Genomic DNA, 23,764 nt, shown 5'->3' on the forward strand with positions numbered 1-23,764 from the left:
ACGCTTAAAAATGTGTCTACCGTTCCCTGCGCTATCGTTTCAATTCCCTTCGAGGCGTCGAAGAAAGTTGGCGTAGAGGGCGGGGGCGGAGAAATGACGATAGCGATACAATATCGATCATTCCGAGGGCGGTGAATCGTGCATGGGAGGTATGAATGAAAAGAATGTATGCTTGTTACAAAAACCTTAGTATTAAAATATTTCAATAAAAACAATAAATAATAATCATGATCAATAATAAAATTAATAGAAGATCCGGCAGTGTATATAACACGCTAAACTTGGCATGTGCCTACATCGTCGTTACTGTTTTTCTTTAATTATATCCATTAATGTTATTAGGGGATTATTAAATAATTCGATAACTAATTTACAATCATATACGGCGAGCGATCAAGCCCCTTATTCTTTTTTCGTTTTTTTTTTCCCTCCCTTTACAATTAATTCGGTGACGTGGTTGCTCGGCTTCCCTTTGTACAACTTTCCGGGTACTACATACGACCATACGAAATCCATATACGAAAGAACCTCTTTTTACACATACTTCGGACGCGCGAGTTTCGATGATGCGCCCCTACCTATTTACAATTCTGTCGAAATTCACCGCGCAGCATCACTGCAGAAGTGTCCGATCAAACTGCTGAGAAATCTATTCGATTAGCCGCGGAGAGATCATTCTTTGGATAATTCTGCACAACATTACAAATTCATGGCGTAAATTTGTGCTGGGAAATGAAATTCATGAATTAGATTTAAACTTCCGATGGAAATGACTATTCTTCGCTTGCCCGCCGTCATAAACGTTTATGAGCGGCAGTGAACACTTCGATATAACAATCCTCCAAAAACGATGGAAGATTACAGCCGCGTTTTATAAAATTTGCAGCGAATATTTGCTACGAACACACACAGGTTTTGGTAGCTTCTTTCCTCGCTCCGTTTTACCAGCTAACTTCTTTCTAGCTGCAACATCCATAATACATGGCACATTTCTTTACAACAGCATTTCTCTATCTCTCTACTACACGTTTTTTTTTTGTTTATCCCACACGTAACGGTCATGTACCATAATTACAGACGCGCATTTACAAATCGCTTATATTCTCTGGGGAATATAATCTCTATGGTATAGCCGTGTACTTACGAAGGCAAACACATTCTCACCGAAAGGTTCATATATCAAATCGACAATGATTAACATCTAAACTTCTGTTTTTTTTCCACCAAAAAATGTAGCAGCTAATAATATTAAGTTAAAATGCTTATCAGTGAGTAGTGTATAACAGTGTTCTGCGTTCCCTTCATCTTCGCCCTTTCAATATACGCATATTTATACCGATAAATATTAAATAGATCCTTTACCATTGAAACGGGATTTCAATTTTGCAGTACATTTAGCCTCGTAATATCTTTTTCCCGCGAAACAAACGCATTCTCGACGATAACGTAATGGGGAGAAAATGAATTATCATAGCTCTCGAGTCGGCTCGAAATGAAAGGACTCGATTCCAACATGAGCCGCGCCTCGGGTGACGAGCGTGCCGAAATTATATTTCAATCGTACTACAAAAGGCGGGGATATAACGTTTTCGCGATTGAAAAGACAAACATTATCCGCAAGAAAGAAACGTAGGTGGCTTTCTGATTTCTACTAGTCCGGCAACCGTATGAGAGGGAAATCGGTAAAAGCTTCATCGTTCAGAGATACGGTATAAAAATGTAGATTAAGATTGCTCGTCATTCGATGGCCACTGTCCCGAATGATTCCAATCCCAATCTTTGCCTTTAGGACGAAACTTACTGGTACTCCCAGAGTTATTCCAGTCTCTATGAAAAAACTTTTTCTTAAAATGGTGCCGCTCGGGATCCGGTTGCCGTTGATATTTCAGAGGCACCGATGATGCGTTGCTGGTGCTACCGTTGGAGGGATTCGGTGGGCGGGGGCTGGTAGGTGAAGGTGTCCGAGGAGGTCCCAGCGCCTCGTCGGGTGACGGGATCACAGGTGGAGGTCCCGTTACAGCGCTATCTGACCCCAGCCCGCTGTCGGGGCTTGTGTTCACTCCCTCTGTAGATCGTCTCCGCTTGTCCAGCTCCGTGGAAGCAAATGCGACCAGTCTGTCGAACCCAGAACTGATGCGGTCTTGCCAATCTGCCTCGCCATCTGCAAAATCAATTTCATTCAGCTGCTGACACTGCTTACACGTCGTAAGATCGCATAAGAAATTCTCATAAAAATAAGCCAATAACCCTTTCCAGTTACAGCATAATGTGTCCATTCTATACAATTTTCCTAGGTGTATTTAAATATATGTGTATGTATACATGTACGTGTTAAAGCATAGGTGTATCGTGTATCATCTGTAACGATGGAAAAAAAATTGAAACAGAGTTGGAAGAAGGGTGGAAATAACAAAGTGAAAGTCACGAAATATAAATTACTATTGCATATCAGCTGATAAATCGTGTACAGTGGCTTCGCCCCTCTCTGCATGGCGCGTACAAGTACTCGATAAAGGAAACACTACACTAATCGCATTTAACGCGATGTACTTCCATGCAAAAAAGCATGCACTAAGGTTACTAAACCCCTTAACTAAGATACAACGTTTTCATATAGAACTACCATGCTGCAGTTGTTTCTATGTACCATACACGCGCGAGTATGCTGCAAATGTTAAACAACTTGTAACGATTCTACTCAAAGGACTTCTCTCAGGAGTCTGGCTTATTTTCATGGAAATATTTTACATTCGCCGTGTGCAAAGATGTGCGTTACTTGTGGCTAGAATATACTAAGAGAATCTTCATCTGTCAGATGGCTGAGATTAAAAAAAAAAAGAAAAAAAACTTTGAACAACCCCTGTGGGACAACTCACCAGCAACCACGAACCAACCCACAGGCAGCCGTACATTTTCATTTCTCCCTCTGATTTGTGTCTCAATCTCTAATAAAACAAGCTTCAAGGGTCGTGAACGAGACTGAGTATGTGACAGACAGAGCTAACCAACAAACAGCTACAGTGCATCTAACAAATACAGCAAACAACAACAAAAATAAATATAAATAAAGATCGGGTACCAGCTCCATAAGATAAGATAAACCATAGATCAACAATCTTAAACCATTAGTGCGTAGAAAAAAAAAATAACAAAAGATGCATAGCAGGAACTAATACAATAGTATCTAAAAAAGGTAAAGCAAGAGTGTTTAGTAAAGTTTTCAAATAGAGGAGGTATAAGAGAGACAGCAGACTAAATACATCGTAACTTTGGTGTACGACAGGGTGAGGAAGCTATTAATCCGTGAATAGCTGTGCGCAATTCTCGTCATAAATTTGAAGTACTCTATAGCCGGATCGATAATTTTCATTCCAAACTATACTGTTCAAAATCGATCTTTTGCTGGAAACTTATTAATTTCGCGAATACAACTATTGTTTCTCTAAGAGCTCGAAACAGTGTTTCTCCTTTCAGCCAGTATAGAAAGCGTATTTAGGAACTCGAATTATGTGCATTCCAAAGCATTTCCAAATCTAATAGTCTGATGTAACTTGTAACAGGAGATAGAAGATGAGATTATGCAAAACATTCTACTTACCATCATCGCCAATGCCGTTTCGCTGCCTCTGCGTTGTCATCTGGGGCTCATCGACTAGCGGGGTGGATGTGTTAGAGTGCGGCTCCACGAGAGGACTCAACGGTGCTCCGCTTGCGCTTATCGATGACACGACCGCTTCTGTTTTAACCGACATTGAAGGCTGCGATTGACAAATGGGCGTGACAATGCCGTTCGCCGTCGTACCGCCGTTGCTGTTATTGCTGCTGGTCGCGTATCGAGGATATGGTTGAAATCTGTCGCAAGAGAAATGTATGTCAGGCATCAGTTATCTCTGAAATAAAGAGAAATGTGTAGAAGAGAATTCCTGTACCTTCTACTTGTAGAGAGCACTGGCTCGGTTTTGGTGTTGTGATTATTTAATATGCGAGCGTGCAAAGACGCTGCCAGTCCTTCCACTGGCAACAGTTCGCCGTTCGACGCAGCCTGGGATGAATGCAATGATGGCGAAGGGTGGGCCTGTGCGAGAGACTGAGAGGGATTGTCAGAGAAATACGATTCGTGATAAGGTTTGATGTCCGCGCGAGGCAACTGAACTGGTGTGTATCTGAATGAAAAAAAAATAGATGTTTACATTATAAGACAAGTAAATACGAAGCTAGTTGCAGTGAAATAATCGTGTTGTCCAATACCTTTGCGGCTGTGTTACTGGAGTGAACAATACAGATGATCTCGAAGTGGTGGTAGGAGTACATGTTGATATTGCTGAAGAAGTTGGAGCGTAGCTTGCCACGTGCGCGAGAGTCGATAAGCCAGCATCGCCCTCTGCGCTAGCTGGTCTACTAATAGGAGAATACACGGTCTCTGGTCTTATCATCGCGCTCATATCAACAGCCGCGTTTATTATAGATTGATTGGATATCTCTAGGGTCCTCTCTATTTCTCCGCTGACCAAATCGCCGATGGTTCTAGTGCCGAGCAATCCGTTCCCCCCTGCTACAATGCGATTGTCATGACTGGGTTGCCTGGAGTCGATGGTTGGCCTATCGGATGGTGTTAGGTGAGATGAAAGGCGCTCTTGAGAGAGATGACGGCGAAGTGCTAACTTTGCAGGTGAAACCTACAATGCAAGTATAAATGGGATTTAATCGGGACCATGAGCATGAAGACCGTGTGGAGAATCGTGCGAGTACTCGTCTAGATGGTATCGTGAAATTACCTGCGTGTAGTCAGGCGTGGAAACATTTTGCGGTAGTGCTATGCGTTTTCTATCCGGCTCAGTCTGATTTTGTAATTGCACCTGTAGTTGCATTTGCTGCTGCTTATTTCTATTTTGTTGATCTTCGTTCAAGACACTTGTAATAATACTCTTTAACCTATCCTCGAAATTCGCGACCCGCGGGGGCTCCTGAGTCCTGTTTGCTGATTCTTTGTTACTCGTCTGCGGTTGCGAGGACGAAATTGACACCGATGTCGTAGAAAAGCTAAGAGATGCTTGTGGCAGTCTGGTTCTGGAATTGCTACTCGTACTAGTGTTTTGTCTATTTAATATTCGACCAGCTTCTATCTGCCTGCCTGTCTCCAAGATCTTTTGTGCCAATATCTCCGGATTGTTCTCCTGTATCTTGCCGATGTCGGGAACATCGGGCCATTCCTGCGACCTAGATCTCCCCTCTCTGCCTTTTCGCGTCGATCCACCTTTGCCATTCTGTTGCTGATGATGATGTTGATTCTGCGAATGTTTGCTACCCGCTGCCTCCCTTTGTTGTTGAGTAATCGCGGCCACCTGCTTCTCGCTGCTTGCTCTCTCCAACACGTTCAGTTCGTGCTCCAGTTTGGACACCTGTAAGTTCATCCAAGTTCGAATTACGTAACATGTTTGATTGCAGAATACCACGGATATCATAAATACTACCGACCTGACAGTGTAATCTTTTACGCTGAGACAGAGTTGCAGATATTTCCTTCAGTATATAATCTTGCGTGAGCGGCTGCGGTGGATTCGCGATAGCGTTTACGTTCGTCAGATTATTATACTTCTCTTGTAATTCTTGGTGTCTAAGCGCAGTCAGCCTTGACTGTTCATTCTCCATGGATGCAACCTGGGCTTGTAATTTACTTGCCTTCGCTTGCAGCTGCTTGTGTCTAAGAACTATTTCCTTAGCTTTCGCGAGCAGGTCGCCCGGCGACGTAGCATTTATACCTAATTCAGTCATTCTCGCTTTCAGAAGAGCCACGCTATCGTCGATTAATACTTTTATCTGTTTCTCTAATTGCGCCGCTCTTGATTGTAGCTTCGAGTTTCTTTCTCTTTCCTTCGCGATGTCTGTGTTGACCGATACTCTATATTGAGGCGTTCTCATTGACTCTAACATAAGCATAAATTGGTCCCTGTAAAGGAAAGTTGATATGTAGAACATCGCCTCTGTACACATGCCTGGGCTTACAGACACGGACATACCTGTACAAGTCCAAAAGTATCTGTAAAGCATACGGAGTGGCGGACGGAGCTGGCGGTATACTAAGTTCTTCGTGCACAGAGGTGGAATGTGACTGCAGAGATAACGACAATGAAGACAACTGTTGATCTACGCAACCAGGCGCGGGCGGTGGCTTCTTCCCCAGAGCCTGCGGAGATGTACTAAGCAATGTTTGGCTATGCAGCAAGTCCAAGCCAGAAATATTAATCGCTTTCTTCGGCTTAGACTTCTTCACGCCTCTTCCCCTCTGTCTGCCTCTGGCTGGGGGTCTCGTAATGCCATTCGCCTTTCTATTCAATTTCCTACGAATCTTATTCGGCTGCCGACGATTTTTAATGTTATTCTCGTCCCCATCTGAGTCGCTGTTCGTTCCTTGTTGCTCCGAATGATTCGGACTATCCAACTGCCTCGAAAGATCTCGCTTGGCTCGCTCGCCTCTCTCACCTCTATTTGTAATCTTATTACTACTGCTGGCAGTGTTGCTTATCACAGAATCAGAATTTTCATCGCCACCTTGCTTATTATTCTTTAAACGGTGGAAATAACGTTCTAACTTGGTACGGTCTATTACGTGTAAATAATAAGACACCGGCTTACCAGTCCAAGAGACAGAACCCTTCAACGGCGACATTTCTGAGACATGCATTATCGTACCGATATCTGTGAACGAGAAATTCATGTTCGTCAAAGCTTTTTATTAAACGAATCTTTTATTACCCATAGAAATCAGATACGTTACCACTGAGATTTCGATCCGTTATGCGAAAGTTCAGGGGGCAGAATGATTTCGATGATACTATGCGCGCGCCATCCCGCAGGTCAGCAAATCGTTCTTTCAGCTGATGATCCACCGTCGGACCGAATGCAAAATTATTAACAAATACTATGGTAGCTCCGGTAATGCTTTCACGGTGCTCGTCAGCTAAAAAATCGCCTTTTACCAAACGATATTCGCCGCATCTTTTTCCATACCAATTCAACCATTTACGAAAGTTTACTTCCATACTCTAATTTTTGACAGAAATAACAGACTTGTATGTAGAGAAAATTCGAAATTACTCAACTACACCATTAGGGGAACGTTAAAAGAATGACGTACTTGTGCGTATCTCGATGGCACGTCAGCTCTTTCAACGCCGATACAGATTTTGCACAGCGTCGCTGCTGCCATTTGGAGAACCACTTGACCAACACCAGATCCCAAATCGACGAATACATCGTCTTCGGTTACATCGATCTGATCGATCATTTGACAGACGAGCTCGTAACTAGTCTCGCCGTACACCTCTGGCGAAAATGGCTCATACTGATTTAATTTATCTGGCTCGACTACCGCTTGGTTATATGTTTGCTGGAGTATATGCCGTAATAAACCTCGGCTAGGTCGTTTATTCAGCCTCTGAGACGGTAAACTAGTGCCCTTTTCCTGCGTTAAATCAGATCCAAAGTGTTAAACATAAAAAAAAAAGTAGATTACAATATCGAATCGCCGAAACCAATTTATGCTTTACTCACCAATTGAACTAAACTGTCGATCGCTCTATTGAATCTGTCGCACAGATTTTTCATACTTTCGTAGTCCCTCGTGTCATAATTACACAGAATGTTATTTTCTAACGGCAATTTCAAATCTGGTAAATCTTCGCAGACCCATCGCATTGTTTCGACGACGTCGAGTGCACCATCGTGGCGATCCTACAATTAATTCATAAATATAACCCTGGTGAGAACCAAAGAAAACACTTTCCTCAGCGCAATATTGCTGTTCGCTATTTTTAGGCCAGCAGTAAAATCTTTTCCTTCGCGTATATCTTGTAGAAGCTGCTTCAGCAGCGGGGAGCCATTAGCAGGGGACAAGTTGTATACCAATAAAACTTTACAACACACTGTAAAATGTACCTCCACTCTGTTGACAGCTTTTACGGTCATAAATCAGTCCCCAGACTTACCTCTACAATGCATCCTCGCTCCGCGATTGCCGAGATATTTGCGATACTTAAAAGAAAGCTAACATCTAGCCAATTCAGTTTTTCCTGTTTGAAAAACATATTTCACCCGCCCCCCTCCGCGCTCCCTCTCTAGGAATTCAATCCCGGGATGTTTTTTTGGATTCTAAAACTCCCGGGATTTGATATATCAAGTTATAACTTATTCCGAGAATTTTTAAAAACGTAAGTTACTTTATGAACCACTGAAAAATATAAAAATGGAATCCAAAAAACAGCCGCGATTCCGGAATTGAATTCCCTATCCCTCTCTCACACGTACGCGGGAGGCGCGCGCGTGCAATTAATATCTCCGTGCACAGTGATTAACGATCACGCGGCGAAAGAAAAAAAAAACGTACACCAAGAATCCCCGTGTATGTCGCCGTCCCGAGGTGGAATGATCGTGACAGCATGACACTGTGGCAAAGGAAAGAATTCGCGCGGTGCGATAGATGCACGATCAGCTGTGAGAATGCGGGATAGACGGCACTGGCAGGGTCATACACGCCAGGCCAGGCCCTCGTATGGAATTACCACACAGTTCTATGTTGGAGGGCGGGAGGATAAGTTTGGCGGAATTAAAGGGACGCGATCGTAATATCTATATACTCACAGATCCGGATCCGGAGGTGAGGGGCCATTGATAGACGATCGGTTCTGCTCCGGCTGGCGAGTGCAGGCGCAGCTCCATTTTAGCAGGGGCCGTCGTCCTCGTCCCCGTCGTCGTCGCCGTCCACTTCTCTGGCAATCCGTTTGCACCGTAAGCCAAGCCTCTCAGGGTCGTGTGACGTAACCACTTGGATTAACCGTTCGGCGGAGGATCGTGATCGCTCGCCCCCCCCTCGCACTAGGACACTACCACCACGTAGACGACGCTCGCGGACCCCCCCGCACCGCGGTTAGTTGCCCGAGCATGAAAGGACACGAAGGGGGCCACCTTCAGCGACCGTCAAGCCACGAGGACGAGTGGCAGCCACCGAGGGCCGGATACATCCGATGCTGGACGCGACGGTGGTGATCCGGCGGATGGGGCACGCCAAAACGGCCGCCAGGAACACGGAACACGAGGCGCACACAACAGAAAAACACTGACAGACTATTGTGCTGCTCGCGGAACAGCGGTTTGGGGGGGGATGACGACATCAAAACATGGCGTCATGTCTCTTCCTTCTACCGTATCGTGCTAGCGCGGCAGCACATCCGGGTGTTCCGCGGCGTCAACTCGCGCCACTGCGCACGCGCATCGGGAACCGTTGAACTTTCGACCGCGGAAACAACTTTCTTCTTTCATTTTAATGTTATTTCGCATTTTTCTTTTAGTTTCATTCGAATAGCTCGCCGCTCGTCGATTCTGTCGGGGAAATGGATGGGTTATAAGTATTCCGATCGATTTGGTGAGTTGATGGAACTGTTACGGAGGGGAATTTTTATCAGATTACAAAAGTTCGCTGCGGGAGAGGAGCGGAATGTTATTTCTGATTTATCTCCCTTGGTATTCGAGGTAGGATTGTTCAAAGGGGCGGTACGTACTAGGCGATACATGCAAGTAAGACCGAAAGATTCAATATCGATATTTCGGGGGACGGAATGACGTCTGTGGGATGACCTATTGGCAGAACATGGTATTTGTCACGTAGGCAGTCGCGTGCAAGTATCAGCGCCCCTGCAGATAATGCACAGAACTTTTCGTTACGTTTCGTTTCACGTCGCCGCGTAACGTCATGAGGAATGAAAGCGCAGGGAAAACCGGAAGTCCGATCGATGGCGTTTAGCAATATGAAATGGAAATAAAAATTCACGCGGCACGCTTGGAGAGATTAATGGGCCGGGATGCGTTTCTAGGTTTCTACAGGCATCAGAATATCGGCCGATGTTTTGATACACCTTACGGGATTCACGCGAACTAAAAGAGTACAGTTACCTTACCATTGAATGACGTGTTGCGCATATTTCTCAGTTTGTAAATTGTAAATATACCGAAAGTAGGTTAATTAGGTAATACAATAAACGTGTAGCCATGACGGACGAACTGAAATTAGATCACCGCGCGAAAAAGCGGATCAAAGAAGTTAAAAGGAAAGCTAGGCCAGGTAAACATGTCATAACCTATTCCATAACCTCTACGTTGACGTGCCTTGGATCGTAGAATTCATCGTTAACAAACAATTCTTCTTCACGATTTATTTTATATTGCTAGTATGACTAGAAGTAATTGAGACACCGTTTGTCTTCTCGTGACGCTCGTCGTTATAAACAGAATTTGGAAAATGCGATGCAAGACCGAGCTGTCTTTGCCGACCTTGGATGATGTAACTCCAAATTTACTGAAAGTATTACGATAATGTAACATTCTAATATAATGTACATACAAGTAAATAATCCACCCTCTCGATCTTTTATATATGGATAAAATATACTGTACATCATGTAGTATCAGTAATACGTAAAAAAATTTGGATGTTAATAAAAACATTGGTGTTTACACTCTGCCTTCCTTGTGTTTACAAGCTTAAAGCACCTCGATTTCTCTCTCGGAGCAGTGGTCGATCTGCCGTCAAACTTAAATCGTCTTTCTAGAACTGGCAGACAAAGCGGCTTGGACTCAGCATGGCTACAATAAAAAATTTCAGCCTTTCTGGAATGTTATGGACAATGTGGATCGTATCGAAGAATCCAAAGTGCCCGATGATGAGTTTATAAAGAACTATGAAAAACCCTACAAGCCTGTGATAATACAAGGTGTTCAAAATGGCTGGAAAGCCCAATACAAGTGGACTATAGAGGTTTGTAATCGTCGAAAACCCTAGGCGCCTCGCGTTGCCGACGCGCGGGATATGGATACCTTCTAACGATAGCGTCCTATTAAATCGCAGAGGTTAATAAAGAAGTACAGGAATCAAAAATTTAAGTGCGGAGAAGACAATGAAGGATATAGCGTGAAAATGAAGATGAAGTACTATGTACGTTATATGCTTAATAACGAGGATGATTCACCTTTGTACATCTTTGATAGTTCCTTTGGCGAACATCCCAGACGAAAGAAGTTACTAGAAGACTATGTTATTCCTAAATATTTCCGCGATGACCTTTTCCAATATGCTGGTGAGCATCGGAGGCCGCCATACCGCTGGTTCGTTATGGGACCTGCAAGGTCTGGTAAGTCCATGAAACTGCGCGTATAAAATACCAGGGAATGATAGAGATTTCGTTGAAAAGTGTTATAAACCAGGCTTGGGAATTAAGTGAACGAGACGGCCGATTTTCAGAGGCAACGCCTCCTTTATAAATACTTTGATATTCGAATTATATTCGCTAAATAATTGAGCAACTGAAGTATTCGAATATTCGAATACCGAAAAATTCGACAAATAGTCCCAGCGCTAGCCCGTACCACGTGAACCACGCGTGGCGCGTTGACAAAACAAAAACGCGTCGAAAATCGTGCTCTCTGGGAATCAACCGCTACGTAACCGCTCCTAGTCCTGGTTCCGCTGAACGACACTTCGGAGGGTAGCGATATTTGTAGCAACTCAACACGTTCCGCAGAAGTAGCGGAGTTTATCTACGGTCGCAAAAATGGCGACCGCTCACTAAGTGTTGAGCGCTCAGCAACCTAGCGGTAGCGTTCAGCCAAAAACCAGTGAACGGCTACTCAACGGCTGAATCCGCTGAACGCATCCATTGATACAATGTCGCCCCAATGCGCCACGCGCGGTTCATATGGTACGGGCTTGCAGCGCTCCAAGCACCTACCCTGCATTCCACATTAGAGCATACCTGTTTCGCGCAGGCACGACCCACGGGAGGCGTTGCTACGCCCGACTCCCCACTTAACTGCCTATGTTTTTCTCCGTCGCACGGCCCTCTACTCTCTCTGTTAACTTTTCGTGCGGGACGTTGTTTACGTTGATAACGGTCAGGTCCCGCGTTTGCGATGTACCAGTTATTCCTTGGAAACCACCACAACCAATCGCGTGCGGTTCAAACCGTGGGTAATAGTGGGAGCTGCGCAGATCGGTCGCGGCGTCGGTATGCTCTTATATGGAATGCAGTGTAGACCGCCGCGGGGGCCAAGACGCGTAGCGGGAGAAAGGAGGCGTGGTTTCTGAAAATTGGCCGCTGCGTTCACTTAATTCCCAAGCCTGTTATAAACGAATAATGTGTATACAGGTACAGGCATACACATAGATCCGTTAGGGACCAGTGCCTGGAATGCGCTAATATCTGGACACAAGCGATGGTGCCTATTTCCTACTCAGACCCCTCGGGAACTACTAAAAGTGTCCGCAGCCGAGGGTGGTAAGCAGAGAGACGAAGCTATTACCTGGTTCTCTGTTATTTACCCTCGCACAAAGTTACCTACTTGGCCGCAGGATTGTTTGCCAATAGAAATTTTGCAGAATCCTGGCGAAACTGTTTTCGTTCCTGGTGGCTGGTGGCACGTTGTTTTAAATCTCGATGAAACTATAGCCGTTACGCAGAATTTCTGCTCCCGTACCAATTTTCCAGTAGTGTGGCATAAAACGGTATGGCCCCGATGTATTAACGTGCAAATTGAACAAGAGAGACTGTTGAAAGCGTAGTGAGACACGATTTCCTTGCAGGTACGAGGAAGACCAAAATTATCGCGTAAGTGGCTGAAAGTACTCAGGGATAAAGAACCAGAGTTAGCTGCGCTGGCTGAAACTATAGACGTAAAAGAAGATACAGGTGTTGCCAGTGATTCTTCCAGTGGTTCGTCGAGTAGCTCTTCGAGCAGTAGTAGTAGTAGTCAGTCAGAAGATAGCGCGGATGACAGTGGTCAAGAATCATTGACAGCACATAAAAAGAAGAAGAGGTATGTGCACGCAGCGTACACAGACTTGGCAATATACACGTTTCGCATTTTAAATAAATTGTACTTTCATTGAAAGAAGACTATTTAATATTATTAGTTAATTTATTCCTTTTATAATTATGAACATAATTAGACATAATACTGTTTTTTAAATTTTTAGAAGAAAACTAAATAACAGCCAACCCTGACAATATCAAGCATTTGGGACCTACAGAGACCTCAGACTGTACAGTATTAACCAACAATTATTGTTTGTACTAAGAGTAAATATAATAATTATTACCACCTTCATGTTCATAATAAAATAAATGCTAGATAATACCAAATTTATTCTTATTAAGTAAATTTGTTTGAATCCCCACACTTAGGCGTGCCGGGCGATGGTAACGCTTGATTTCTTCCGAAATTTCGTAATGTTACATCTTTGGACTGTAAATGTTTCTATGTAATATATAGAAAAAGGTTTGTCTCGTTATTTAAAATTTATCGCCTTATAAATTCTACGCTCGTCCGATGCTTACACGAGAGAGGAAAGTTTACCGCGTAACTTAAAAAGTACGGAACATTTAAAGAGATAAAATTACATCCACGTACACGTCCAGGAACATAAAATATCAGAACTATTTACCTCAGCAAGCAACGAGCCCAGGTGCATTATCATATCGGGTGCTAACATTAATCTTCCGCTGTGTCATAAATTAATACAAATTAACGAATAAATAAAAGGAAAGTATAGTTACGAAATAAATACGATATTTCAATAGATGCATGTATTAGCTTTTCAACGAGTTGCTTCTCTGGAAAGTTCTTGCATCTCTCTTATAGTAGCTCCACAGCCTCACCGTCCCGTCACTTCACGTCGACACGGTGACCATGCAAAGCACCAAATTGAAGTGTAAACAACATAGAAGCAAAAGTAATGAAAAAGTTAAATTGAATTTTCATATCCAACAGACTTATAAGTTTATCAGTATCGCGAAGATTTCCTACTACGAGTTCATTCGATCAAACGCAATTGTTTTTTTTTTTTACATATAATACACTTACAACTACAGCCACGCTATTAGTGGCCAAACATTACTGCAAACTCGCAAACGTACTTTTAGAAAGCAATACTTCATACACACAGCTTTGGTAGAAATGAAAGTGAATTGAGGAGGATAGTACGATGATTATAGAAATCTAGAACCGATGCTGCTTCGCGCAAAGCGTACACATACGAATCCAGAATGTAAGTACCCGGCAACGGAAATGATAGCAACAGGAGGGTGAACGATGAATGGGCAAACAGAGCAGAAGTTATTGTCCCCGCGCGTTGTCAACGGACAATCTTGGGAGTAAGAAGTATTTCGATTAGAAAGCAGAATAGTATAGAGTTTCGAGTAACCGGAATAATGTTGACTGTTCTCATTGACATTAATTGATCGACTAGATAAACACTTTTCTCATTACGATTAGGCAGGTCTCCGTGACAGACGTGTCTACACACTTTTCAGTAGCAATGAAGTGTGTTCGGACAAGCATGCGCATTACCACATTAACAACCTAGGAATGCAAAATAATAAGATGCAGCAATATAGAAGAACCAGTTAAAGGGAAACTGTGGAAATAGACATGGATAATGAGGAATCGGGGATACGCCACAGCTTCACCTCTCCAGAGCTGCAATCAACATTCAAGATGTTATTCCATCCAGAAAGAATCGTGGCAGATACTGAGCCCAAGCACACGCTCCCAGATTATTTCATGTAATAGAAGGTTTTCGGGTCAAGAAGTGATCTACGTTAAATCTAAGCTTCGAGTATGCTTCGGATCAGTTTAATATAAACAACGATATAAAGAGATGTACTTACTTGCTCGCGGTGAAAATATGCTGTTGGTTAGTCGTCACAGCGTTGATAGCGGAGACATGTGCTCGAACTTCTCCTATCAGGGTACATTCTCCTCCTTGATCCTTCGATACAGCCCATGCCTTTAAAACTCCTCCTCGACATCCGGACACCATGACAGACCCGTTATTTATTATGCACAAACCCAAGATCCAATCTTTATGTGCGTTATTCAATGATTGGACTAGCTCCATCCTACTTAGGTCCCATCGTTTAATGCACATGTCCCTCGAGCCTGCAGCACGACAAAGACTGAATTGTAGATCTGGTTCCACGAGCGTGGTTTACAATTACAGATCGGAAGTAGATCCTACCAGAGAACAGCGTCGAATCGCTAGTAGTCAAACATTCAACTCCGTCGTAGTGTGGCGGCGCCAGGCTGACCGATTGCCCGGATGTATTCGGCTCAACGAGGGATATCAAGTGATCTTTGCTGCCCGTTATCACTTTACCGTCGTCAGCGACAGCGAGGCACATTACAGCTGCCGTGTGCGGGGTACTGAATCTTCCGGTGTACGTTAACTTGCGAAGATCCCACACCTTCACCTTATCACTGGACGCAGTGTACAATTCCTGCTCGTCCATGCTGAGCACCAGATCATTAATGGTCGTCTCGCCAGCCGGGACTTGGATCATTCTAGATGGAGTTGACAATGCGATCGGGCCACTCTGGGCCTGGCCAGACGAAAATAAAGTCTTCACGCAGCTGTTGCTAGCTCTCAGGTCCCAGACTTTCACGTAGGCCGCAGAAACGCTGAATAATAAATTATGCACCGGCGAGTATTTCACTGCCACCACATTAGTCGGATGCCCGCCCAATGTAAGATTCTCAATTCCAGTCCCCAAGTCCCAGACTTTCACAGTACGGTCTGAAAACATCGCGCGAAATCGGCTTAAGTAGCTAGTTTGAAGCTGGGATTTATTCTGAAGTGTCGATACCGATTGCTCTCGATCCCATACCTTTTGAACCACTGAATAGTAAATCCGCAGTCGCGCATATCGACAGAACAGCTTTACTATGGCCCTCGGCCATGTAAGAGCATTGCAAAACGGCTCTTGGTTGCGTCTGAAAAGTGTTATACATGTTGTAAGTGTCCAACAGTGTTCCCGCTTTGTATTACTTTTACCTTGCCTTGATATTGAGAAATGATCCCTTTCATAGGCTGCGGATCTGTTGACGCCGGTTGCCTGCTAGCGGTCAGCCTGGAGAAAACGTTCTCTTCCCGGCTGTTGAATCGGCGATACGTGGTCGGAGATCCAGGTGGCGACGACACGTCTGTATGCGATACCTGTTCCCTAGTGAGGTTTGTTATGTTAGCGTGTTAGTTAACCGGGCATTTGTCAATTCTAATCCAGCCAGGTTACGCTGGCTTGAGACAGGACTATGGATCATGCAAGTGCATTATGAAACAGAGTTATAAATTGATTAAGTTCAATTAGTGGCAACATTGCTGGATTGTAAGTGTATTAATTTCTGCGGTATTAAGTCTTCGTAAGTACGCAGAGAAACGTGTTTCATATCTCAAGTGTGAAGTATAAGAAAGTGTTAAACATTAATATTCAACAAAAGTAAAAGGTATCATGATTAATATATAACTTGCCAACTCGTTAAACAAGATTATCAATATCAAATTCAACAGAAAAACGACGATCCACCAAAGGGTCTTCTCAAAAGTGTTGTCATATGGGGCAGTGCACGTTTAATGTTTGTGCTTTTATTTATTGACATGTATACAAAATAACTGCTTACATATATACAAATTTATGAACCTCGCGCGAAGCGATATATTTCGTACAAATAGAAGTTTTTGTCACATTTATACATATTCGTATTGCAAAGGCATGGAAGTATATATTTATAAATATAATACATTAAATAGATTGTACTATGGTGAAGCAAACTTACTGAAACACCTGCGTTAATAACGGCAACGAAAGTGTTATTATTATCACCAGCTTGCCCCAACAACTAAACAATCTTTAACACGGCACAAGACTTTATACAATTTTCATCCTATTGTAACGATGCATATAAGTTAGTAATCTTATTCGCCACTCGATTAATCTATACAGAACCTGATGAACGAACTTTCCCTTCGTACGGAAATGGTAAAGTAACCGTGTGATTAATTAAATAAAGGAATATATTAGTTTCTCTTAATATGTCTTGATACTTCGACAATATTTACTTCGTGTCCTAGTGTTTGTGACCGAAACTTTCTACCATTTATTTACCTTCTTTTGGCAGCGGTTGAAGACACAAGGTTATAGCCGTTCAGTGAAGACACCGATAAATGCACTTGTTTCAAATGATACACAGACTTTTTCAAGAAAAGTATCTACCCAGTAGTGCATGGAATAAGGCGTCAAAACAAAGATATATAAAAAATACGAGAATAAAGATGTGCTGCAGGATTATCACTCACATGGAGCCTCCACCAGGATGAAGCGGTCGTCGCAGGGGCCTCGGTGATGTGCTATCGCGTCGACTCAATGTCGGGGATCCGCCGGTTATATTACCATGCTGACTTCTGGTTAGTACCAATCCCCTGAATTAACACAAACACTTCTTACTTCGTATTCAATTATCGGAATGCAACCGAAATTTTATGCAAGCTTATACTACCCACTTTAGACTACCCGGCGCACTAGGTACCCTTGTAAGCGGATGATTGTGGTTTTGACTCTGTTCCTCCATCTTCAGATTATCTGGACTGGCCTGAACTCCATACAGAAGCTCCTGGGGTTGCGTAGTTCTTCGCCTGACTTTGTTATTACGCTGCCTTTCCTCCCCGATTATAACTTGACTATAAGTTTCACTAATGTTTTCCATTCAAAACAGAGATTACTAATATAAAGCTCGCCTTCCATTAAACCAGAGGAATATCGCGTGACTTACTTGTCTGGCGACGAGCTCCTTGAACTTGGAGGGCTGTAATTCAACGTGTTATGGTGGTTATTTGTGAAAGACAGGAGGTCCCTATCCCGCAACACGTGTTCCAATAGCTGATGCTGCACGTCGCTTTCTTGCGCGACTTGGTTCAGTCGGGACTCCATGTCCCGAACTTCGATCTGCTTCTGAGCAGCCACGCAACTTTGTTCGACAGTGAATGCCAGCATTCTTTGTAACATGTACTGTGCTTCGTCCACCGATTGGATGGTCGATATCAGAGCCTCAACGCCAGGTTCACCCTCGCCCTCGCCGTCCCCCATTTCCATCATGTCGCGCTGGCACTCGGATATGCTATCCTATAGAAAACGGTTTGAAGAACAAGGCGAGCTAATGTTGAGCATAAGAAACTGAGTTTACATACCTGTAAGTAACTAATTTTACTTTTCACATTGTCGATCTCTTCATCGATGTCGGTCGTGTCACCCCTCGAGCTCGTTATAACGCTTCGGTGTTTCTGAAGCTTCTCAAGCTCTCTGCCCAGCTCTTCCCGCTCTTGAAGAAGTCTTTCCATCTCTCTCTCCGTTTCCGCGGCCGCTTGCTTGGCCAAAGCCTGTTTGGCAATGGTCCTTTCAAACGTCTGCCACCTCTGCTTCAACGCCTTTGGATTGATCGGTTTAGGCGGCGCTCTGCCCGCAACTTTCTGGCTCAGGCCTCTGTCCCTCTTTCTCAACGCCGTCACTTCCTCCTGCTTACGCTTAAGCACCACTTCCTTCATCCTCTTATCAGCCTCTAAGGTTCTAATCATGTTCGCGTTCTTTCTACTCTCTTTACGCAATTGCGCTATTTCCCTGTTGCGCCTGAGCTCGTTCTCCTTGTGCCTCTGCGCCTCCTCTCGCATCTTATTCAGAAGCTTCACTTTGGCCCGCTTCATCTCCGTCAATTCGTTCCGCAGCCCCCTCAATCTGTTCTCATTCTGCGACTGATTCTTCAGCAACCTCGCGTGCTCTTTCTTCGCCGACTGTAGAAGCCGCATCTCCTTCTGCATCGCGGATAGCTTCTTTTCATATTCGTCGCGCAGCTTCTTCACCTTCTCTGTCGGCGGAGCCGGCTGCTGTTGCAAAGAGTGCAACACTTTGTCCCTCTCTTCTTGAGTGTCCTTGATGCGAGCTTGTAACTGGGCGAGCTTATCTTCGTAGTGCTGTTTCATATTCTGTAACCGTCGTTGCGAGAGTTCCAGCTCTTGTATCAGCCGTTGTTTCACATCGATGTCTGATGTTAAAGCTTCTAATTCACGACCCATCGCCGCTTCTTCCTCGTCTTCTTCTGCGGAACAGAACACGAGCTTCAAGTACCGCGACTAATTTACCAACGGATGTTTAAATATACCTTTCCTATCCGAATCGTCGTCCGAATCATCTTCGCTCGCAGAATCTTGACCGATCTCTGTGTCATCGCCCTCGCCATCGTCTCCCGTTTTAATGGAAGAATTCGTTGTACTTGCTTGTTGCTCCTTTAATACGGTTAATGCGTCGATTTCCTTCTGCAATTCTTTTTTGGCATCGCTTAATACTGATGTAGAATCACTGTGAAATATGTAACCAGAATCACCGTAGGGATTCGCTGCATTAACCTGCACAAGTTTAAATTCCGTTAAAGAATTGCATTTATACTGAACGACGATAGGCAGATTATATTGATCTGTAGACCCTTGTATACCTGCAACTGCCGTTTCTTTAACTGTTGATACATAGCCTCTGCTTCTAAAAGACGAGCTCTTAACTCCTCTATCTCTTGAACATATCCTTGCACTAAACTCATTACTTCTGGGTTTCCACCTGCTGACGATATCCATTGACCAGCAGCTTTTTCTGCCAGGAGAAGAACATTCTTCGCCGTCAGCGCTTCGACAGTCTCCGAGAGAGCTTTGACTCGAGTACGAAGGCTCTGCAATTCGCTACTTAACATTTGATTCTCGTGCCAAGCATCATTTACGCCATCCTCGCCCATGACCCTCTTGCCTGTAAAATCGGCAAGATTGAATTTTTACGAATACTTCAGATAATATTTTAAGTATCTACCTTGTCTATACTCCATCAACTCTAGCTGAAGCTGCTGTATTTCTCGTCGAAGCGAAGCAATCGTCCTCGAACTCTTGTCCTGGTTAATTGTAACTTTGTTCTTTATATTTCTTGCTCTGTTCGCGTACTTCAAAGTACTCAGAGTTTCCATAAAGTCTCTGTCGCTTGGGGATACACACGCTATCATAACAGTTTGACTATTCCCTGTAAATATTAAGCGTTATTTCGTCAGTATACTATCATTAAATACAACATTTACCTTAAAAGTACATACAGTGGCGCGCAAAAGTATTCGGCCACCCTTTGAAATCGCATAACTTTTTTAAAATTAATCCAAACGACTTGAGTTTTTTTTAGAAGATAGAAGGATTAGTTTGCTAAGTGACGTGATTCGTCGTTTCGAAAAAAATGCACTTGATCGGAATAGCAAAAAAAAAAATAGAAAAGGTCGTTTTCCCGAAATTAGCGATTTTCGACGTTATTCTGCGATACTTAAGCGTTTATAGCTCAGAGCAACGTTAACCAATTTTGATGAAAATTTTGGCACGTATATAACTTACTTAAATCTACAAACGGGTTTTTTGAATTTTCATTACAGACTCATAAAAAAAAAAGTTTAAGAAACCGTTTCTATTTTTTTTTTTGCTATTCCGACCAAGTGCATTTTTTTCAAAACAACGAATCACGTCACTTAGCAAACTAATCCTTCTAACTTCTAAATAAAAACTCAAGTCGTTTGGATTAATTTTAAATAAGTTATGTGATTTTAAAGGGTGGCCGAATACTTTTGCACGCCACTGTATAGCGATTACATTACCTCCTAGCGAATCTTGAAGTAGCCTAGTCAGCTTTGAATCTCTATACGGTACGTGTAAAGCTTTCTTCGTTTTATCACCGAGCGCAGAGATTACGTTACCTAGGGCCAACTATGGTACACATAAAAACAGATAATTTTAATACCGATCGTCGTTCCTTCCGGCTTGCTCGTGCAATTAGCAACACCCTTACCAGTCCACAATTTATGGATATTCCCTCTTTCGCTCTATCCCCTGTAGCGCCGGTTCTCTTCAGCCTCTCTGAGCCAGCTAAATCGACAAAGTGAAATTTCGCGGTCAAAGTTTCGAATTCGCTCGCTGGTTCCGTGCCGCTCGTATCGACATCCGCGTCTGGGTCTTCCACCTTTATGCACCTTTGCTGCCTTATGTACAATGTGAATATTGCGTGCGATCTTGACGACTGGGTATTCATTTGGGTAGATCCAGTTGTGCGCGACAGCGCTCCTAATCGTAAATACTCTAATGTCTGTTCTGGACTAGTTACGGTTCGTGGTTCTACGCCAGCTAAATGAATATTTCCTGCAGTGTCTTCGTGAATCCGGGCACCGCCTCTAGGCCCGCCTGGTTCCAGCAAATCTTTCAAGTCCTCGTTGTATAGTTCCAAAAATTGTGCAGTCACCTATCGCAAAAGCTTTCTTACAAACTTACTCATCTACCTTTCGCACAGTTATGATGTAAAACAATACGCTTCCGCGGAATATTAAATTTCACCATTGCCGGGGTAACATAATACAGAGATAAAGTAGTGATATAAGTATTCGATTCCCAAGAGTAATGTGAATATGATATGCTATGTATACCCATGAGAGTCACGAACCTTAAATTCTGGAGGCATTTGTGCATGTTCCCTGGCGTGTTGCTGTTTCTCAACGATTCCATCGAAAAGGTGCCTGATGGCCCTAGGGATGATTCCAATCACGGTCTCGTCGACTTCCACGTCGAAACCTGTGCCCATAGTGTAAGTTTTGCCAGAACCGGTTTGTCCGTAGGCAAGAACAGTGGCGTTATATCCGTCTAGCGCACCCTCTACTAGATGCGCGACGCATGTTTTGTAAATTGAGCTTTGTCCAATAGCAGTATCAAAAACGTAGTCGTATGTAAAGGCCTTGTCTGGTCCAAGAAAGACCTGGGGTTCTCCCGGAGGTACTTGTGTACAAATTCTGCACATATCGATTACTTCGCGTGCTACTTGAGGCCTTATTCTGCAATTAATAAAGAAGAATTCTAAGCCAGTGATGGATTTGTACATGAAACATCCAAGAATGAAGATGTTGCTTAAAAATACAGCAGTCTGTGCTGTAGTTATGTTTGAAGGATGAAACGGCATAAATAATAGAGAAATAATTCAGAGATCCCTGTAAGTTTGTTCGTTTATTATTTACTGTACGCGGAGCATAATGGATCGATATACCTATGTAAAACCGCATTATGTCATTGTTACGTTCGATGTATCATCGCAATCGGCATCGTGTGCATCAGCTGTTACAGCCTGCCATTCGCGGAAACCCCGCGCGAATCATTGGAAACGCGAGGAATACGAGGCAAGCGGTACGGGGTAACGGAAAGTAGAAGTGTAAAGATTAAAAGCAGGTAGAAACCGAATAGCTTAAGCGGGGGGAACGCGGTGGGATGTGGGATATTCATTCATCGAGGAATTGAGACACGCGCTCGTTATACAACCGGTAATAAAGCCTACACACCTGTTTCTTTAAAAGGAGATACATGACCATTACAATTTGCAACGCGGTATACTGCGTAGAAAAAACTGCTGATGGCATTCCAATGACGCGACAACTCGATACGGAAGTGAAAAACGAAAAAAATCTAACGAGCATCGAGAAAAATAATAGTACCGATATTCCGCAGGAATCTTTAGAAGCGAAAACAAGAAATACATTATGTATTATTGACGAGCGTATATTTCGAAATTACAGTCCCGCGTCATCGTTCCAAATAATCGTGCAGCAAATACGAAATATTTAGCAACTTGTTTAATCAACCAATTAAGACCTCGGCAAGAAATCCGCGAAATCCTTTCGAAACACCGAAACGGTCTACATAGTGGAATTTTCTAAAATCGTGAAAGTGTGACACGAGTCGATACGCCTTGAAATCCTGATTATTGAACTGGCAACAACGGTATGCCGGCTCGACGAAAATACAGACAGGAGTTGGATAAGATACGCCGAGAAATGCATGCTGCAAAGTCCGTACACGGTAAATCGTTGGAACGCTCGTAAAGATTTAACGACCGTTTCGAAAAGCGAGATGTCATGCTTCAAATTCGAACGCTATTCCGCGCGAATGCTTAGATTATTATTAACCGAATATCGCCAGTGTGACAAGCTGTCAGCGCGTTAGTCGCTTAGTTCGCGACAATGCAGCCTGCCCGACGGAACAGCGTCTTCGGTCTTTCAAAATCGTTCCGAGTTTTTCTTCTATTTTTTTTTACTTTCTTAAACGATATCGCCGTACTTACCGCACGGCGACGCGTACGCTCGTGTCGTCGGCCATCCTCGGCGCTCGATATTGTGCTACTCCTCGGGACGTAAAAACGGCAGAGGTTGATCGGATAAATGAAGGAGAAACTGGTGCGATTAGGCCGAAACTATTTAGGCGACGGCTATAATTCCTCGGTACGCGAGTATCTTGAATGCGCACGCGTTACTGGACGCGGTGGCCGTGAAAAATCCGCATTTTTCGTCGTGTACGCGCACACAGGCGACCGTGAAATCCACTCAAACATCTCTCATAACGAAAGGAGAATTCTCTATCCTAGTCGCGTCAGAGCCAAGGACTACACGGACCGCGTACTATCATACGTGACGGACATCTTTAGTTCTTTATGGCGGAAAACGGCTGTCTGGCGTCATCTGTGAAGAGCGCTAGGAACATTAAGAATGATCGATTGATCGAGTTACCAACTGTTCGTGGATTCCACCGTCGGTAAGAACTTATCGCTTCAGTTAATGGTATTTAGACCAAATTGTTTTTAACCGACTTCAAAAAAAGGATATTGTGTCAATATATATGAAACCAAAAAGTTAAAAATAAAAAAAAAATTTTAGAAATTAAAATCGACTTCAAAATAATAAAAATGCACTAAAACGTAAAAAAAATTCCCTTATTTAATCTACGACTCTCATATTTTTTAAGTCGGCGCCTCATCATTTGCACCGTGTAAATCTGGCATCGACTTAACAAATA

At 43.5% G+C, this 23,764-nt stretch overlaps 3 protein-coding genes across 8 annotated transcripts; 1 reads left to right on the plus strand and 2 right to left on the minus strand.

The window, feature by feature from the left end:
* Nucleotides 1-169: 169 nt before the first annotated feature.
* On the minus strand, nucleotides 170-9,156 carry Gpp (DOT1 like histone lysine methyltransferase grappa). Of its 2 annotated transcripts, XR_013085156.1 has the most exons (12): nucleotides 8,638-9,156; nucleotides 7,552-7,731; nucleotides 7,136-7,462; nucleotides 6,776-7,043; nucleotides 6,018-6,696; nucleotides 5,476-5,947; nucleotides 4,776-5,399; nucleotides 4,249-4,676; nucleotides 3,930-4,163; nucleotides 3,599-3,852; nucleotides 2,877-3,026; nucleotides 2,020-2,161 (listed from the first exon to the last, which is right to left on the minus strand). XR_013085156.1 is itself a non-coding variant. In XM_076810458.1 (11 exons), exons 1-11 carry the CDS (start codon nucleotides 8,713-8,715, stop codon nucleotides 1,725-1,727), a joined length of 3,981 nt encoding a protein of 1,326 aa, XP_076666573.1. In that variant the 5' UTR covers nucleotides 8,716-9,154; the 3' UTR covers nucleotides 170-1,724. The 2 variants fall into 2 exon arrangements, 1 of the variants encoding a protein (XP_076666573.1); XM_076810458.1 differs by lacking the exon at nucleotides 2,877-3,026 and having other exon boundaries at nucleotides 170-2,161; nucleotides 8,638-9,154.
* A 93-nt stretch (nucleotides 9,157-9,249) lies between these two features.
* Psr (bifunctional arginine demethylase and lysyl-hydroxylase PSR) lies at nucleotides 9,250-13,187 on the plus strand. Of its 2 annotated transcripts, none has more exons than XM_076810469.1 (6): nucleotides 9,250-9,418; nucleotides 10,602-10,807; nucleotides 10,898-11,180; nucleotides 12,195-12,550; nucleotides 12,629-12,861; nucleotides 13,022-13,187. In XM_076810469.1, the coding sequence occupies exons 1-6, from the start codon at nucleotides 9,391-9,393 to the stop codon at nucleotides 13,047-13,049; spliced, it is 1,134 nt and encodes a 377-aa protein (XP_076666584.1). In that variant the 5' UTR covers nucleotides 9,250-9,390; the 3' UTR covers nucleotides 13,050-13,187. The 2 variants fall into 2 exon arrangements, with proteins under 2 accessions (XP_076666584.1, XP_076666583.1); XM_076810468.1 differs by lacking the exon at nucleotides 9,250-9,418 and adding an exon at nucleotides 9,477-10,114.
* Nucleotides 13,171-23,400, minus strand: Klp31e (kinesin-like protein 31E). Of its 4 annotated transcripts, none has more exons than XM_076810456.1 (16): nucleotides 23,037-23,400; nucleotides 21,375-21,759; nucleotides 20,730-21,176; nucleotides 20,539-20,647; nucleotides 19,722-19,925; nucleotides 19,360-19,661; nucleotides 19,030-19,273; nucleotides 18,065-18,966; nucleotides 17,650-17,999; nucleotides 17,381-17,557; nucleotides 17,177-17,299; nucleotides 15,878-16,046; nucleotides 15,711-15,816; nucleotides 15,065-15,619; nucleotides 14,715-14,985; nucleotides 13,171-13,713 (listed from the first exon to the last, which is right to left on the minus strand). In XM_076810456.1, exons 1-16 carry the CDS (start codon nucleotides 23,069-23,071, stop codon nucleotides 13,635-13,637), a joined length of 4,458 nt encoding a protein of 1,485 aa, XP_076666571.1. In that variant the 5' UTR covers nucleotides 23,072-23,400; the 3' UTR covers nucleotides 13,171-13,634. The 4 variants fall into 4 exon arrangements, with proteins under 4 accessions (XP_076666571.1, XP_076666570.1, XP_076666569.1 ...); XM_076810455.1 differs by having other exon boundaries at nucleotides 13,171-14,523; nucleotides 17,381-17,569; XM_076810454.1 differs by having other exon boundaries at nucleotides 17,381-17,569; nucleotides 23,037-23,399.
* Between the last annotated feature and the right edge of the window lie 364 nt (nucleotides 23,401-23,764).

Source organism: Andrena cerasifolii, chromosome 4 (assembly GCF_050908995.1).
Source record: "Andrena cerasifolii isolate SP2316 chromosome 4, iyAndCera1_principal, whole genome shotgun sequence".
Classification (NCBI taxonomy): domain Eukaryota; kingdom Metazoa; phylum Arthropoda; class Insecta; order Hymenoptera; family Andrenidae; genus Andrena; species Andrena cerasifolii.